We start from the raw sequence: 19,415 nt of genomic DNA, 5'->3' as shown, positions 1-19,415 counted from the left end.
CCTCCAAAAGCCACCTCCCATTTCTCATCATGTGAAAAAAATCGAGTAACTGTAATTCTCTCACTTCATTGACTTTGTTTTTCCCACACAGACATAAAAACCGCAAGACACATAAACTGATCATTGACTAAAGTGTAACGAGTGCAACTTGCCGTAAGTTTGAAACAATTTCCCTGTACAGTGTTAAAAGATTTTTCTTATGTTAAGTGTCTTTAACTATGATTTGTGTTCCAATAGACTCTGACATGAGATTGCGCCTCATTCTCCATTGGCTTTTGATGTCATCTCTCGATATTTACTCATAATATTTTTTTTTCTTTTTTTATATAAACTACACATTCACTTGACATACACTGTTTATTAACTCATTCACTCCCAGCCATTTTCACAGAAGCAGTCCCATTCGCTCCCGGCTGTTTTACTGAATTTTGACTGATTTTGCAAGGCCCACAGAATATTGTGTTCTATTGCTATAAAAACACGGAACCTATCAAAAGAAAGATTAAAGTCTCTTCTTTCATCAGGAAAAAAAGTATGTTTCTATCTGTTTCCGTTTTGCAGGAATTAGCATTAGAAGAGAGCTAAGTTTCATCAGTTTTCACAAATCTATTTAAAATTGTAAGTAATTTAGCTTTTTTTCCTAGATGGCCCTGGTTGATCTCCTTTTCTCTGCTGCCACCTGCTGGCCGTTTGTGTAATTACTACCATTTCTGCAACCGTTCTTTGCAGTTGAGAGGCTGCATCAAAGTCTTCTGTATGCTTTAGCATTAAAAACAAAACAAAACAACAAAACGTATAAATACGTCTTTGGGACACTTAAAACATTTTTTTTTTTTAAACAAAACAAAACGTATTTATACGTTATTGGGAGCAAATGAGTTAACATACTGCAAACATTGTTTCATCTCATTACAAAAATATACTTCTTTCCCTTATGGATGCCTATGGTAAGTAAATGTTAAAATGTTTTGCGTAAATAGTAATAATAGTAATAATCATGCCATTTTACGCTATTAATATTGATATTTCACACACTTGTGATTTACAACATGGACGATAGAATAGTTTTTGTTTTTTTGTTTTTTAGATTTTAGTTACTATTTTGTCATCCCTTTGTGTCAATCATTCTTAATCTTAATTAAAAATTCATGTTATCATCATATTTGTGCGCAAGTAAAGGAGAAAGTGTGTTCTTTTCCCCCCGTGTTAGCGTCCCACACAGTTTCGCACACATGGTGACGTTTGTGTACAGACGTCAGACTTGTTGATGTTTTTCTTTCGTGTGGCTTTGTACATCTACATGGTGTGATTCCTGGAAGTGCACAGCACTCAAGGAAGCCGTTTAACAAGCACAGATGCAGGATCTTGAGGTGGAGAAACGTAAACATACTGAAAGGCAATGCGAGTACCTCCCCTGACCTTAAAGGGAGCCTGATGCGAGGGGCGCATAGGTGCTCTTAAGTTCTCCTACCAACAGGCCTGCAACACAAGATGTATTATTTGTTGAATGTTGTGATTTATGTTGTCTTTGCACACTCTGCATGTGACGTGCAGTGTGTACTTTGAATAATCACTCAACACAGCCTCCTTAGAAGATGAAACACACATACAGTACATACAAAGAGAAACTGGAGGACCACCAGCATGAGTGCTACCAAATTTGGACAGAGCACATTGGAGGGATCTGAAAGAAGTTTTTCTGGTTTGGGTCAAAGCAAGTCTGGTGGGACATTATTGTGGTTGAAAATAACAGTTGTCTCACGGATGACACTTTGGATTTAAAGGAGTTGCTGTATATGCTGAATTACTTGTTTTCTGTGCTCCCGCCTCCTAGCAACCTTTGTTTTTCGATACTTGTAAATACAGTGGAACTTCCCGTAGGACACAATCTGTTCTGTGATGTTGGTTGACACTGACGTTGTATTGTTCCCTTCATATATACTTAAATAAATAAATAAATAAAATAAAATAAAGTCTAACTATGGAAAGGTTTTTCTTTTTAGTTTAAAATAGCTTACCTTAATCAAAATCCCGTGTTGCAGTTAGGTCAAAGATAAAATCCTGGTAATCGGTTATTGCGCCTTTTGCTTCTCTAAATAGTAAACCTTTGTCGTAGCCGTATGCTAGCGGCAGAAGCTAACTGATGTCAAACATTTCTTCCATTTCTTCTTCCATTTCTTCTTCTACTGTCTTGGCAGTTGGCAAATACTTTTGGTGCATTACCTCTGGTGGAAAGAAGGTGGCAGTAATGCACAGAAAGTAAGCACAATTAGGGAAGAGGGATTTTAGGTGCCAGTCCAAGGGGGTGGGGGGTGGGGGGTTGTGTGGGGCAGGAGGTTCGGGGAGACGCAACAGGACGTTTGATAATGTAATGCTTGGTGAGCTGGATAAAAGAACGAAAAAGACCACTGGCCATACTTTAACCACACCTTGGCTAGACTTTTTTTTCCCCAATTTCCATTTCAACTTCAATTTTACGGGTTAAGAATTTAACCAGCGGTTAGGGGTTAAACAGTGGTTAAAATAACCGAGAATTGAAAAACTGGGCCCAGGGAGAGGGGGCGGTGAGAGAGAAAAAAAAGAAAAGAAAAAAAAGCAGAGTACGCCATCGAACGGACCAATCACGAGCGAGCTACGCCCCGCCATCTACGGCGTGCAAGGATTGGCGACGTATGCACCGCGGCCGACCACAAGCGACGCGGCACTTAAAATTCATGGTTCGCGTAGATCATGTGATCTACGCCGGTCATTAATGCGAGAGCAAACGTAGAGGCATTAATCAGGCTTAAGATGTTTTGACGCCTCCACTGGCAGCTTTTATTAGAGGAATGCAGTTGAGATGTTGACATACTTCCTGTATGTTTGTTCGAGTGAAGACTTACGCTGCCTGTTTCGAATGTACATGACGTAAGCCTGGCGTCTGGGGAACTCATAACCTTGCATGTTGTTCCATTTGTCAGTGTTCATAATGAGTCTTTCCGATGGTTTCCTGATTAACGACCCCTTGTAGCTTGCTCAACACTTTCTGTATTTTCAGCTCTCTCCCAGTGGTTTTTAAACAAGCAAACATGCCTGCGTTAGCTTTGTGATATTTTGCATTACTTTGCGATGATGCGGAAAAACGATACAAGATGTGAGGCGCAAGCGTTTGTATTACTAAGCCTAAAAACACACTTTACACGCTACATTTGTGGCTTGTCCTGCTCACTCAGCCTTGACTAAGGTACGGCCAGAGGGGTCTGTTAAAACGCAAGAAGCACGTTCTTTGTATTTCCTTTCTTTTCGCAACGGAAGGCTTCCTTGGATGCTTATGACGTAGAAAGAACTATGCATCAAGTCTTGCATATACAGTTGTCTTTTAAGTGCAAGAGGTTCAAAAGTCAATCCACTGTGGATGAATATGGGAAAGAAATATTGTTTTACACACGAGAAGCCAAAGACACTCATCTTTATGGGAGGTTTGAATTTAACAATAAACTGCTTTCATTTGCTCTAAACCAGTGGTTCGCCAAGTTTTTTTTTCACCAAATGCCAACATTAAAATATAGCAATGCTGTCATAAGTGCTCATCAAAAATGAGGCAGGTTTTATTTCTAAAAGATAAATGTTACATGGACTGCTTTTTATATAGCGCTTATGTGATTTTGGAAAATTTTCTTTCTTCTAAATTTTATAAGGCAGTGATTTCAGCACACTGTATTGCACAGTTACTAAATTCAGTAACCCAGACATTACATAGTAGATACCCTTTATAGACCCAAATGGAAATGTCCATTGCAGAGGGAGACTAGAGTCTCATTTTGTTTTACAGTTTCTCTGATAACTGCAGCAATACTGAATGACTGAATCAAGTGTGATCAAATCTTATTCGGTTGACCAATTGGGATATGGTGTCCGTTACAAATGTGTCACTGTCAGGTACATGGCTGCAAGGATGCAATCTGTTTATTTAAGTTAGTATGTGTGTGTGCGTCTGCGTGTGTGTGTGCAAGATGGACTATGACGTGACGTCAAGTCTAGACAGACCATTTCACAGTCTGCTTTGATGCCACACTATGACAGCTGATGAAGAGGTGGTCCAAATAAGACACACTCATCGCTGTTGTTCTTTAGAGTCGTGCCTGTCATAACTGGAAGTACAGCATATTTACCATATGCACATGCTGGCCACATAGTTTTATATATTTATGTACACGCAGGCAGCATAGCATTAGCCATTAGGCTGCAATTGATTGGAAATCCAACAAATTGCAGATCGTTGCCCCCCCCCCCCCCAGCTCCTTTAAAATGCGCACAATTGCAATTTGCAGTCATTTGCTCTGGTTGAACAGATGAATTTCTGCCATGTTTCATGATAAACGAGCAACAATAGAGAGCTTTGTTTCTGTCTGGGACCCAAGAGATTGTGTCCGGCTGTCCGCTCATGTGACTGCATGGCTCCGTTTGATTGGTCAAGTGGAGTCACACATCGCTCGTAGTTACGTTAGATTGGTGATACAGTCTCTGACAAACCTAAATAGATCATGAAAGCAATTCAAAATACCTATAGGTAAAAATACACGTAACTATAGCTTAATGCAGGGGTCCCCAAACTACGGCCCGCGGGCCGGACCCGGCCCACCTTCACATTTGGCCCGGCCCCCTGAACAATACCAGTCCCCCTTTACCAGTCCCACTTTTTTTTCTGTGAAGATCCCGGAAAGTGTTGTTAATATTTTGTTACATGTGGCTTTCTATAAAACAATAAACGTTTATGTTTACTGCACCCCTGCAATTGCCTCGCTTTTTTTCTGTTACAATCTGACCCCGGCCCCCCATCAGAAAAGGGAAACGTTATGTGGCCCTCACAGGAAAAACTTTGGGGACCCCTGGGTTAATGTAATGAAGTAAAAGTTGTTTCTACGAAGCAACAACAAACAGTAAAAAGTACTGTATGCTGTAAGAAAAGAACTCTCACAATTACATTTTTTTCCGAAAAGTTACTTGAGTAAATTTAAGAGCGTTAATGTAGCTCATTACCTCCCACCTCTGGTTACGGCAAAAATAGGTCAAGAACAAGGTACAGGTCAAAAGAGACCAGGATATTTGAATTCTCCTCCATCCTTGCAATTATATAGTTGGTTGCAATCTTCAGCCTCAAGATGTCAGTAAATCTTATGCACTGGCCTTTTCAATCTGGTGCTGTAAGGCTCAGACAGTTCTCCATTTAGAATTCCGGCAGCAGTTGTGTATCAGATCTGCATTGGAGGGCTCAGACAGTTCGCCACAGCTGATGTTAGTCATGACATTGTCTGAATCATGTGTCACAGATACCGTGCTGAGCAATAAAGCCAATGCATTATTTGTTGTGATATGACACACCGTTAAAAACAGTCTTTCTTCTAGGCCATCATTTTCATTCAACTACTGGTGATATTAATCACGGTGTTGAATGACATACACCCCCACTGTAAAAACAAGAAATTGCTCGTCTTTAATTTCAATAAGAAGTAGTGCAAGATATGGCGGAGTCTAAATGCTTTTAACGCGTATCTGCTTAACTACTTCTTCTGGTCTACACGGTATTCTTGTTCTCCTAACACTCCTTGTTTAGACTGCTTCTACTTTTGGAATGAGTAAAACATGAGGTGATCCTTGGTTCCTTGTTGAAATGAGGTCTCATGAGATTCAATGACGTCTCTCGTCACATATTCATGATGGAGGTTGCCAAAGGTCCAAGTCGAAACAAGATTGAAAAGACCAGCTTTACTGACATCTTCAGGTTGAAGATTGTAACAGATGGTTCAAATTCTTGAAGTCTAATTAGATTTTTTTTTTTTTTTTTTTTAAGGGAAAATAGGGCCGTCCTGGTCCCCGAGAAACCCAGAGCAGTCCGTGAATTGAAGTGTACAGATATGGAATAGACTATTCAAACCTTTTCTTTGAATATCGAGAGTGGCCATTTACGTTTTAGGGTCTCTCATTTGTCATTTGATTTTTGACCAAATTTTCTTTGGTATTTTAAGAGCCATCCAACCTCTATTAATGTTGGATTTTTCCTCCTTCCTGATTTCTGTATTTGTGATCATTAAACCAATTTTCATGTGTCACAAAGATAACCAAAGTTAGCATAAATCGAAAATGTAGTTTCTAAATATGGAAAAATAATAAGCAAGATTAAAAAAAAATTAAAATTGCTCATTCAGCACATGAAACTTTCTGAAATACGAGGACTATTAGTTGTGATGAATTGTAAGTTTTTTTTAAAATCCAAAATGTTAGCTTTACTGGCCTTTCATTGCCAACATTATTTGAATTAGTTAGAAAATCTTTTTTGTGTGCACACTAGAAACTCAACGCCTCCTATCAACTGTTGGGATGCACTCATTTATGTTGCGCACTCTATGTCAAATATTTAGAGTTGCCATATCTAATTTGTGGAGTCTAGTGTAGTCTCCCACATACATCTGCCGGGGGTTCTAACACATGTCAGTCCCGGACTTCCTGTTTACTGTTTACTTCCAAACAGCTGTGTTTCAAACGTCACAGCTCTGGATCCACCCTCGGCTCGTTCGTCAGGGAAGTAAGCAAACTGCCAGAGCTGGTCCTTGACACCCCCAAAGTCCCTTTAACCATTTTGTTTAGAGAACATATTTCATTCAGTGAAATACCCTTTACATGTGAAGCTCATTAGACATGCACCATGTTAAAAAAAATAATTGCCTCTTCAAATACATAGTTTCAAGATAAATGGTGAGTGTAAATGTAATAAAAAAAATTCTAAATGCATCTAAATTAATGTTTGAGAATAAAAATTGTACTGAAAGTTAAACAAATGTACTGTACTGGATGGGAAAAAAAAAAGCTCAAGCCACGGTGACATTATTCATTCATTCTCTGCGTAGAGGTGGAGGGATCCTGCATACAATGAGGTACGCGCACCGCACTTTGAGAATCACTGTTCTACAGCGACTTAATGTGAATGGCAGGTGCGCAGTCCAAGGCTGTGTGAGAAAATGTTTCAAGTTGGCTAGGAAATGTTAAATTCTTAAAACAAACAAATGAAAACTTCTCAATTGTAGTCCAAGATAAACAAAATATGCCGATCTGGACTTTATTAGTAATGTCCGGAAGAGTAATTTGTTTATGAAGGGACTCTCCGTAGCTCTCGGCAAAAAATGTTGTTGTTGTTTTTTTTTTGTTTTTTTGTTTTTTTTTTTAAATCTTGTTAAAATAGAAGTAGTTCACAGTGAATGTGTTGCAGGCTCAATTATGTGTCTTACAGTTATTGAACCTGATCACATCAAGCCCTGAACAAAATGTCCTCATTGTGAGCAGTGTTGTTGTTTGTGCCTCGGTTACAAAAAACAAACAAAAAAAAAACTCCTTGTTTTTAATTATTTTCCGAGGTAAACCAGTGCATGTTGACTCGCACAATTTACCTTCACTTTCAGTGGTCTGTCTCTGATGTCAGAACGCATGATGAAGTTATTCGAGACCTTGTTTTAGCTTGTCTTCATCTGCGAGCGAGGGCTGACAAAGTATTTGTTGGCCGAGCTGGAGCGGGAGGGACCGGTGGGTGGGCTGCTTTGACGTCTTTTCCTCGGATCAGATGTTAAGCCATTTGATTCCACAGAGACCTCGCTTTGACCCCTCTTTGTTAACTATTTTCCCCTTTTCAACACTTTCAAAAGTGTTATAATTGTATACCGCAGATTAATGTTACGGCCCAAATTTAAAACACTTGTCATGGAATTCCTGGTCTTAGGGCTGCAACTTCCTTCAGCGGAGCTCTCTCTCACCGAGTTGGGTCCAAGACAGCTGCACTGGTGTGTAATGTAACAATAGTCCCACGCAACACACCATATTTAATCTTGACTAAGCAAGAACATAACTTCTTTTGTCACGTGTGGCACTCATAGAAACCCATATAGTAAATGAGATACAACTTCTCACATGCTGTTTAAAACTTACCTCCAAACCACAAATTTAGAGCAAATGAATCTGTCTAAGAAAGACCCAAGATCGTACCATTTACGTCTTCCTTGATGCCCTCAACATTTAGAATCTGAGACTCATGATCTTATGTTTAGGAGTCCTGCCGTCACACCAATAGGTGGCAGAAGTTGCCAACGAGAGCCAATGAGACGTGACGGACATGGCAAAGATGAGAGGGTCACTCTCAAGTGGCACTTGGTTGAACAGCTTTCCTCTTCAGCTGGGGGTCTCAGCAGGGAGGGGGAGGAAGGGATGGAGGTGGCCTGAGCACATGGGGAAGGGGGAGAAAAGGAAAAAGAAGATGTCTCCTTTGGCTTTTTGTGTGGAAGTGGCTATTTGTTAGTTAATTTTGCATGGTGATGGTTTATTTCAGCTCTAGCTATTAACTATGTAAGAACTTGCCACTATCTCCAGTATGTCCTTTTCTTCTAGTTTCATTTGCACCCACCCGTCTTAATACTGTATCTGCTTCACATTTTGTGTTGCGATTGAACTACTGGTTTTAGCATTTTTCTGCAAAGAAATGTTCTCAAATTGTAAAATATAAATGGGTGTAAAAAAAATATAGTTTTCGCTTTGAAAATCTCACATGTGATCCACATGAAGTCAACATTTAATTTCTTTAATTTTAAGGTTAGGGAAAAACAGATGAAGGCTATGTGGTGGTTCCCCAGAGTATCTTGGCTCTCATCCATCTGTTGGAAACATCACACCATATAGAATTAATTTTGAGACGAGAACTAAACTGATTGTGACAGAGCGAGTTAAAAATAAAAAATAAAAAAATAAAAAATGAGATCAAGCACTGTGTTGAGGCAGTGAACTCAACTCACTTCACCACAATCAGCAGTTTGGCAAATAGAGAATTCTTAAAAAAAAAAAAAAAAAGCAGGCTTCAAGCTTTTTAATGCCACTCCCAGTTGAGGTTTACTGAGGTGTATTTAAAATAACTACATCACCTTAAAGTCTGATATGTTAAGGCTAACACATGATGGGGTAACACCATAAATGGGTCGCTTAAAGTAGTTGTGAAATTTTTCTTCATTTGTGTCTGCAGGACTATATTGTTCTTCCACACGTCAGAGCAGCAGTGATCTTTGAAATTTTAAATTCTGTTGAATTGTTTATCATTCTGCTTATACAAAGTACAATAGGCCTATGACAGTGTGCTATTTTCCCTTTTTTGTCCCTTTCTATTCATTTTAATAGGGTAAGATGATCTAAGTTAAGTTACGAGCACGGTCATGAAATAAATTAAACTTGTATCTCAAGACACCACTGTAAAGCAACAGTAACATTCAGGTGAATGAAAAACTGTGAAACTTTTTTTTTTTTTTTTTTCAAAATTCCAGTTCTCTTGTAATGGTACATCGTGGATTATATATTTTTTCCATTTATCGATTCTTTTAACTGTAATAGTAGCACTGAACACATTTTATTAGCCTCTAGCTTAGAGATCCTCAACCACCCAGGCTGCCAGTGCCTAAAAAGAATAACACATTTACAAAATATTTTTATTTCATTCACATCTTAATTTATTCTGGGAAAAATCCTACTTCCACATGATGCCCATTTTATTTTCTTACATGCCAACAGTAACATCAGTAATGACAATGACTCCCTCCAAAAGTTGACCATCTAATGGCGTCACGGCCTTCCACAGGAGCTGACAACATCAAGAAATATTGGTGCCGCTACTACCAGGGGTCGCAGGGTGTTGTCTTCGTATTGGACAGCGCTTCATCAGACGAGGACCTTGAGGCGGCGCGTAATGAGCTGCACTTGGCCCTGCAGCACCCTCAGCTCTGCACGCTGCCTTTCCTCATCCTCGCCAATCACCAGGACAAGCCCGCTGCAAGGACGCCCAACCAGGTAAACCGGGGCCTTCTCAGGCCACCTCCGCATGGCTCTTCCACGTACTTTCCCCCCATGTATGTTCAACACATTTGAACCAATACGGAACATGAAAGGAAATCAAAAACGTTTTTATTGGATTAGGGTCAGACATATAAGAAGGTATTCAACTGACTTGACACAAGCATAACCTCTCAAAGTGTACAGGATGCAGACTAAAGATGTATAGCCTTAGAATATCACCACCAGTATTGTGACATCACGTATCGTATGAGAGTCCAGGCTACATTGTTTGACGGCCAGTAGTAAATTTATTTATGCAGACACGTGCTGATCACTGGTCTACTCTGTTCACAGCACTGATTGGACATTAAGGTGATGGTACTGCACTGATACCTTGAAAGCCAACTCCACGTTTGATACCTAATTATTTACAGATATTGTACGTTACTCAAACACTCATCCATGCATGTTTTCCACATTAAAAAGTTGGGGGTTTATATTTCATGTGCCACAGTTACATAAAACATAAAAATACAATCAAGCATATCTGTAGTAAGAGCGTGTTGAAATTTTTACATGTAATGGAGTGGTGGATTTGCCGTATAGCACATATTAAACACTGATGCTGGTTTAGATTGTTTTACTCCAGAGGCTCTATAATTAATGGAAACACAATTACAATGGAAGGAATCCGATGAGAATAATTTTCAATTTTGATTTCTCCCCACATTAGCTCCCTTTGATAGTAGAGAGTTCCCTTGGCTTGGGATGGACCCGATTTACTGAGCTGTTGTCAGCATCTGCTTCGTATGCAATGATTTGAGATGCAAGTCTTGAGTTACGAGTGTGGTCACAGAAGAACAAATTAAACTTATAGTCAACACACTCCTGTATACTTGTGTGTTTGCGATCAAGAACAAACAGTGCAGTGTTTTGTTTTGGTTTTTTTCTCTCTCTCTTTTGCCCTGCTCACTCTTCATCCTTGCTAGCAAATAGTCCATGAAACAGTTTTTGGGCTCAGGCACACAAATTCTCCTATTTCCATTTTTTTTTTTTTTCCTACATGTATTTAACCTCCCTTCAAGCACATAAACTTGTTTTGCTATGTGGCCGATTGTTTGCAATATAGCTTGTAATTTACGGTAGCTACATTTATTTTTTGGGTGCATCCTTGAAGTGTATTGAACAGTTGCCTTAATTCCTCCTGTATAGTCACTGAGTAGGAAATCATCATACTTATGGCCAACTCAGAACCTCATATCAAACATTTGTCTTTGTTTTGCTTGACAATTTGTTGTTCCGACAAAAGATACAACGGCATAAATGTCATGGAATAGTCATGTGGTTATGGGTCATGTTATCACCTCCTTGTAGAACACAATTAATCACGCTTTGTGGAGGCAGAGATAAAAAAACAAGGATTGTCTGTTACACCTTTCTTTTCGCTCTCTCTATTCTCTCATGTCCTCCTTGCTTGCTTCACCACTCTTGGTGTAGGATGTTACGGCTCGCGTTCCCAGTACAACTCTTGCTCAGGTTTTGAAAAACCTGGAGCCTCACTTTGCTACCAATGCATTCACTCACACATACATCATCTACCGTAGACTATTGTAATGTCTCTGAAGGATTCACTTAAATGGATGCCTGCAGTGAGGGCCATCTGTATTTCCTTGCTCGGACCACCGGTGTTACGGCTCTAAAGGGATGGGAAATCCACTCTGGGAAACAATAGTGAGAAAAGTCCTCTACCAGATTGTGTTATTATGAGCCAAAGTGGAATCTTTTGACTGCCCTTCAACCAGTCTAACTTGGGTTAAGTCATTAGTATGGATTGATTGCATTTGTGTATAAGTCACAACAAAATTGGAAGTCAAAAAAACAAAAAAACAAAAAAAAACAAAAAAAAAATTAATTGTTGAAATATGAAATTAAAAAAAAAGGGTAACGACTCGTTTTTGGAACAAATATGGAGAAAACTAGTCTATTTTTTTTTTTTTTTTTTTTACTTCCCGTTTGGTTTGGAAAAACGAAAGGATGAATGATACACAGATTCAGCCTGTTAGCTGCGCACACTAGCTCACTGGTCTTAGCGTGATGTGTCCTTTGCCATATTTGACCCTCCGTTGTATCAATTTCTGGAAGTATTGACTTTTTGCAACTGTTTGCAAACACCAATGACACGTGTGACTGACTGATGTGGATGGGTGAATGGGGATGGATGTCGCCCAAAGGCCTCAATTGCACTTTGTTGGGAAGGCCATGTCAGTTCAACTGAATGACTTACATAAAGTAGGTCTGCTTCTATTACTGATGAGATGTGTGCCTCGCTCAACTATGTAAAATCCATCATTGGGACATAAAAGCTCTGATGACCGTGATGCTATTTTGCATTTATCTACGCTATTTATGACCTGCAAGCCTTTTCTCAGGTTACCTCTGCTCATTGCACTCAAACTACTTTTTATATCACCAAATTTGGCTCACATGAAGACATGAGGTGCGCAGCGCTGTCCTCTTGGCTGCCTTGATGTCGTCCACGTCTTCAACACGGGTCCCCTTGATGACTTCCTTGAGCTTGGGAAAGAGGGCAACAATATCACATGGACACACCAAACTTACCAACGTGAACTTGTTTGTGGTTGCAAAGTTGTAGCATGATGTAGTCTTTTATTTAGTCATTGATGCCGTTTGTATTATGTTTAAGATAGCATTCTGACAGTGTGAATGTATTATCACTGACTCACGACTGTGTCACTTGGTATTCGGTGACTCACAAAAGAAGCGTTGCTGAGATGAAACCGCAACCAGTCACTGCCCACACCACGTGCTTCCTTGCCTCCGTCCCGCTTCCCGTCAATGAAGTCATGGCCGTCTTGCCTTCAGATTATGTTGTCCCACGCGCTTGAAAAGACACAAGGAAATAGTAAACTTGTGTGACCACCGAAGCGCGCCAGAAGAAAGCAGCGGGCCTCCATATGTTAACCAAACATTTGCTCAACATCTGCAGGGGTCTCCGCCTAGGCTTTATTTTCACTTCTCCCCTGGTTCCCATTCTATCACTTTCTGTTCACTTAAAAGGACTTTTCGCTGTATTTGTGGTATGTGTACAGCATGCGTAACAGGGTAAACTAAACAGCTTACCTGTAAGTAAAGAAATAACATTTGTGCATACTTTTCTTTACTATTTCTGTTTAAGGGTGTATTGGATCACCCAATTGAAGTTAAAATGGTATTTCAGTATATTTTCAGTTAGGCTTGGATGAGTATCAGATTCTGACGGTTTGATTCCCTTGAGCAATCAAATGTAGAATATTTGTGACAGTTACAAACATTAGTTGCACTGTCCAAGTAAAAGCAATATTTTGCTGCTTTAATGTCATGTCAGCTATGATATGGCTTCCATGATTCTTATAAATATCAACGGAATTTAGAAAGGGTTAATGAATGGACTTGAAAGAACATGTTAAGAATTTGGATGCTTTGCTCCTTCACTAGAGACGTCGCTCTGATTAGACAAAGTACTTTTTGTATCTCACTTTCAAGTGATGGAGACATCCTGATCGGTGATTGGTGCAGTGACAGCCAAAGGTGACACTGCCGTTGCAGATTAAGAGGGTGGCTTGGTCACGGTTTAGAGAAGTAATTGTTAGCCAGCTTTTTTGTCTCTATTTCAGTAAGCCCGATAATAAAGTGGGTGGAGTGGGGCCATGGGGGCTGGGCCCGGCTCCCTGTTTGATCATTGATCTCCATGACCCCATTTGAAGGGTCTTAATCTCTCAGTTGACCTCCTCCAGGATATTTTTGAGGGCGGGTGACAGGGGTGGATGTTTACTGGGAACCATCAAGAGTGAGGATACTGTGGTGAAAGTGATTGGGGGGTGGGGGGGGCTTTTTCCACTTGAGTGGAGTGGTGTAATGAGCCTGGGAGGTCTGCGGATGCACGTTTGTATGTGTGACGTTTCGTGAAATGATAATATGCCACTTTTCACTGTTCTACATTTAAAATACAAACTGCTGTTGCTGTTTTGGTATCTGGTTAATATTGTTAAAGACAAACTTGTTGCTGTAGTTTTGCCAAAAAAAAAAAAAAAAAAAAAGGTTGCCTTATCCTACCGTCTAAATGCAAATCCTTCTTAAGATGTTTGTCATGCAGATGTATACCTCTATCCACAAAGAAGATTTAAGGCTAACTTTCCTTCAGCTTTTGTCCCACGAGACTGCAAGGTACTCTTCATCTCAATAAGAGGATAACCGAGTGTCTGTCTTCAGGGCTCACACTAAATGTTGTGACAGGACATCCAAGCTCCACCCGTTTATGTAAGTTTGCATTGCAATTTGTCTGCTACATATGGCAGAGCATTGGCATTGTGTAACCCCAAATCCAGAGACTCCCCCAGACATTTCAACTGCGTTCACTTCATTTTATCATATACTTGATGTGATGACAATGTGTTTCCTCTTTAAAGCAAACATGCATGCATTCAGCCATCTCTTGATCACCAAGCAGTTTTTGGACAATTGACCATGTTATTAGTTGAGGTCATCCATTTAATTTGATTACACAGAACAACACAGTATGTAGTTTTCAAACCAGTTCTATATCAGACTTAAAAATCACACCATTGCGGTGATGTTTTTTTTTTTTTTGAGACACTTTACTCTTGATGACTCTGTGGCATTCATGTACTTGCTTATTTTATTTTGAGACTTCCGTGTGCAATGTAAAAGTCAAGCCATTTTATGTAGAAAAGAGTAAATATTATGAGAGAGGGAATAAGATGATGAGTGTTTTCATTTGAGCGTCTTTGGAGTTCAGGCAAGATTTAAAAAAAAAGTGCTGCTCTTCATGGAGACTGCCAGACAAGATAAGTATTTTTAGACGAGGTGTAGCTCTAGCACACCCATCCATGACGGGCACTGTGGATGTCTGTAGCCCTGATCACACTTGTCTTTAGATTTGATCAAAAACAGTTCTTGAATCTAAATGTAAGTAACTTCAGAGCTCTCCTTTGATGCTTGTTACATGGGGGTGGGCTCTTCTAAAATACAACAAATTGTGCAGATTTTCAAATGAATTAGGCAAGACATGTTCAGTCATGCAATGTAGTTTAGGTCTAAGTCAAGCTGAGTCTAACTTCAGTTTTAGCCAAGTAAGTCCCAAATTGGTGACCTAAATCTGAATGGAGTCAAGTCACCAGTGGGAGTCGAGACCCACACCTCCGCTTACAAGTACAACAAAACACCATCTGCATTCAGACACTAGAACCCATGATCTTTTCTGTCTGGAAAGACTTTAAAAGTACAGTATGTTGCACAAGGTCTCCGGTATGGATTCCATAATGACTGGAGTTGGTGCTAGGATTAAACACAGTGCTGGGCGAATTGGGTTAATGACAGACGGAACACTTCCTGGCTTCTTGTTTTGGGTCAAGATAGTCATCTTGAATGGCGTTGCTAAGGGAAATGAAAATCTGCAAATAAGAGTGGAACTGTAGCAGAACGCATTGCTCCAGACTAACTTCCACTTATCTCTCTACCAATCGTCTGAGTTTGTTTTATCAGCACAGCAATACAATCTAGGCCAGTAGCTCTCCTTGTTTATTTTGTTCAAAGTAAGTAAGGTGAGGTTTTGCACAGTGATGAGGATTGATGTAAATCTCGTATTTGACTTGCAGCTCAGCATTGCCACTAGAACGGACATATAGCACCGTTGAGCATCCTGTTAGCTGCTGTCGGGCTCCAACATCAACATTGATTGGTCAGATGTTGTTGTTGTTGTATGTTTTCTAACTGATTAAGCGCTATAAACTGTGCCCACACGCTCGTACACATTGTGTGTATTGACGTAATGACGATCAACACTCAATCCAGAGCATTTTACTGAAAGCATCTGCATTCCGTCATGGCACAACCACCTCCAGATGTTCACCTCTTGTATTACATCCTCCTACACCACACACATAACTGTGTGCCGATATTTTCTTTCTTTTTGGCAGCTTTGACACATGAAGCCCTTCATCAAAAATTTTATAAGAACAGCAAGCAATCTTCAGCTCATAAACAGAAATGGTCCCTACGATGGTAGACAAGACAACTTTGGTTATATGCTTTGGACCCCCGAAAAATAGATGCATCACAGCAGCAGCAATTCATAATGTTGATTTTTCAGCAATACATTGGGTAACATTTCACAAGCATGTGCCAGTCTCACATATGTTTCCTTTTATTTTTGTTTCAAAGAAGCAATTTATTTTTCATTTTGCGCTCAATTCTTGAACCAGCTTACCCCCTTCAGTGGCAGACATGACAGATCTGTGGGCTTGTCAGGTGCCATCGGTGCAAAGCTGGTGCCATGTGACGCCCTCAGCGGCTTGCCAAAAGCTAATTGTGCTAATTGGTGAGCGCCAATCCTGTAACAACCCTGTCAACACAGCCATGTGGGGCCCATGTGGGTTAGATATGGGATGGTCCAATCTGGACTGTCTAGCTGGGTCCCAGTTAATTTTGGCCAGGGATTTGATGGTGGCCCCATGTGGGCAAGCCCAGATGGGCTCAAAGTGGGCCTCATATGGGCCCTAGCTAAAACCCACATGGACAACCCAGTTATCTCCTATCTGGAGCCCACTGGGCTGATTACCATCAGGGGTAGTTCACACCTATGCCACACAGTTATTTTGTTACAAACTTTAATAACAAAGATGACCAATAATACAATCAATTACCCTTTTTATTATTATTGAGCACCAAAGAACAACAAATGGTCAGTGTACTATCACTGTCAAACAGAATTATTTATTTTCCAACTCAAATGAACAGGGAACCTGAAGTACTTGAGGTGGCAAAATGTTGCCTTCCTTGCCAAAATGTTCCTGTAATTGGCTCAAATGGGATGGGTTTTCCCATATTTTTTTGGAATGCTGTGCAGCGCTTTCTTCTAGGTTTTAATATTAATCTTATGCTATCAACCTTTTATGAAATGGCTCATCAATACTCCAAATAATACATCTTGTCACCCTCTTAAGTTAAAATAATTACCTATGCCTTTTATTTTTATTTTTTGCCTAAATTATCTCCTTATAATGCCAGGTAGTAAGCTCTATCGTGCATGCTGTTATTGTGCAAAATTTGAATATTTTGGAGTGAAGCCGAGCCAGAGCTTAGTTTTGCCTATCTACTGCCCACTTACTGCCCAAGTGGGGCCCAACAACGAAGCCCACTCTAAGCCTATGCCCAGCCAAAGCCCAACTAGACCAAGTGGAACCCATATGGGCCCCATCTATACGCGTTTGCTGGGAAGGCTTTGAGGGGCGACCCACCGGCACAGATGAAAGCTCACAGATTTGTCTTGTGTCAAGGACTTGCGGGTAATCGGCGCGTCCAATGACCTACAGGCCAGGAGGGCAGGACATGGACAGTGTTGTGGCCCGTCTGTGAAGGGTGAAGAAGCAAAAGGGAAGTGGATTAACGGTTCCACCCAGACGCCGTGGCTTCAAATTGGCTTTATTATTTAAATTATTTAATTTATTTATTTAAATTACATTGCAGAAAGTCTAAGGATCTCTTCTGAAATCCAGCCATGAAAATATAAGAAACTTGTTGGGCCTTGGTTTAGTGTATGTGCACGATCAAGTTTAATCAAGAAACACCACAAACTAATTCCTATTTTCCTCATTCACAGAGGTTGTGAGCATCCAAAGTCAGTCCTTCCATTTTGTCTGTGAAGTATAAATAATGCTGTCTCTAGGTTGATGTATGAGCCCGGAAAGCAGACATACCTCTCCCAAGAGCCTTACCAGTCAGTAGGTCATTTTACTTTTGCAGTGTTAGTTGTCTGATAAGTCTTAGCTTGCAGCAGAGTGTATGAGGGGAGTGGATGGTGTTTCTTGGTTCTTACATGGCTGTTTTCAATGGTCAACGCTTAATATATTGCCCATTTATTGACCCATGTTCATTAGTTGAGTTAAACTACCACTAACGACTGCAACATCCTGTTTCCAAGAAATTCGTCTTTCAATTTTCACACTGCTTTGAAATCTGAAACGGTTTTAGGAGTCTTTGTTTTATCGCCTGCCTCCTTGATATACGTATCTGCGCAAACAGAGCCATAATCATGTCAAGGTATTCTTGGTGCATAATACATTCAGATCCATATCCGGTAGTTATAGAATAATAGATTTAACAACTCGTAACGACTTTGATAATTAATCACCAAGCCCTATGTGCAGGTGATGCTTGCTTTGTAGCATGTAAACCAAGGTTGGGCAATTTTCTCAAGGGGCCAACGTGAGAAACTGTAGCAGGTTATCATTGCCCACGCCAACATGAAACCCCATTTGTGTTACAAATTAATTTATAACTAATGTATATGAAGTAGTAAATTGTTTTGATTATTGCTTTGATAAGCTGCCACTTATAGATATGCTATGTTGTTACAATCATGCTATAAATAACCTTGTACATAGTCGTAATTTGTATTAAAATTACGATACCACACAAAAAATCCTGTTAACTCCCTAAGGCATTGTGCAAAAACTCAAAATGAAATAATTACTTTCCCCCCAAAAAAGCATGATGCTATATTTTGTTTTAGTTTATATTATATACTATTTCATTGTATTGACTTTGTAAACCGGCCGACACCCCGGGGTTTGATATCTTGCAGATTCAGAATGTAAACATCTACATGCATGCGCACCGTCCTCCTTTGTTCATCTTATCCGTTCTCTGCATGTCCACGGATAACTGTGGTAGGATTTTCTCGATTGAGGTGCCTACTTTTAAACGAGATGGGGTTCTGAATACACGAAGGGGTTGCTTACATATGCTCATTTTGAAAACACAAATACTATAAGGATCCCAATTTTACTAGGCAATCCCTGAAACGGACATGGCATGACAGACTTTTTTTTTAACAAGTCAAATTGCATTAGAAGGAGTGATCTTTATTTCTTAGCCTTGAGTTTAGAAAGGTAATTAAATTCACTTTTCTCTTTAATCAAGTGTGAAATAGATAATTACCTAATTATGTGTGATTTCTTTCTACATACCTGTGTTGGATAATGTCTGGACTTTTGACAGATTCCTGCTCCCCATGTCCATTCAACCACATAAGACTGTCATTACCCTGCTGCTAAGGTAGCGGTAATCGTATATTAAAATGTAACAAAGCAGAAGACTCCACGGTCAGCCAGTAACAAAGCCATGTGGCTGCACTAACCCAGACTCAAAGATCAAACACGCCTCCCGCTTTGACTTTATCACACCTCTGACAGCTCATGTTGGAGGGGTTAATCTGCGAGTGCCAGAAATCAAATGAATGCGCAGAATACTTGGCATGTCACTCTTCCCCAATGAGATGTAGCCACATGAACATGTAAACTGTCTGAGTTTTGCAGACATGGCTGCAGGGCAGAGGGAATTACACTGTCACACAGAGGATATGGAGCTGCCGTGACATCCTCTTGGCACATAGTTGAAGGCCATCCAGGTGGAAATTGCTGCGCTCTGCCAAGAGCGAGGTGGAGAGGGAGGCGGTTATGTTGTGTTGCATCTGCATCAGCGAGGATCGGCTTTCATGTGTA

General features: G+C 40.1%; 1 protein-coding gene and 1 long non-coding RNA gene across 4 annotated transcripts in view; one reads left to right on the top strand and one right to left on the bottom strand.

Annotated features, from left to right (window-relative positions):
- Positions 1-19,415, top strand: part of arl15a (ADP-ribosylation factor-like 15a) — an 82,942-nt gene that overhangs the window by 33,030 nt on the left and 30,497 nt on the right. For all 3 annotated transcript variants that reach the window (XR_013283653.1, XM_077522411.1, XM_077522410.1), the window contains exon 4: positions 9,641-9,849. Coding sequence is in view for 2 of the 3 variants with exons in the window: in XM_077522411.1 (XP_077378537.1) it covers positions 9,641-9,849 (209 nt within the window). In the remaining variant the exon portion in view is untranslated. The remainder of the gene's footprint in view (positions 1-9,640; positions 9,850-19,415) is intronic.
- LOC144019385 (uncharacterized) lies at positions 9,543-19,021 on the bottom strand. The gene is made up of 4 exons (XR_013283654.1): positions 18,882-19,021; positions 12,609-12,735; positions 12,319-12,408; positions 9,543-9,896 (listed from the first exon to the last, which is right to left on the bottom strand). It is a non-coding gene; the product is annotated as an uncharacterized LOC144019385 (long non-coding RNA).

Source organism: Festucalex cinctus, chromosome 5, assembly GCF_051991245.1.
Source record: "Festucalex cinctus isolate MCC-2025b chromosome 5, RoL_Fcin_1.0, whole genome shotgun sequence".
NCBI classification, from domain to species: Eukaryota; Metazoa; Chordata; class Actinopteri; order Syngnathiformes; family Syngnathidae; genus Festucalex; species Festucalex cinctus.
This window is presented reverse-complemented; position numbering and strand designations above follow the sequence as displayed.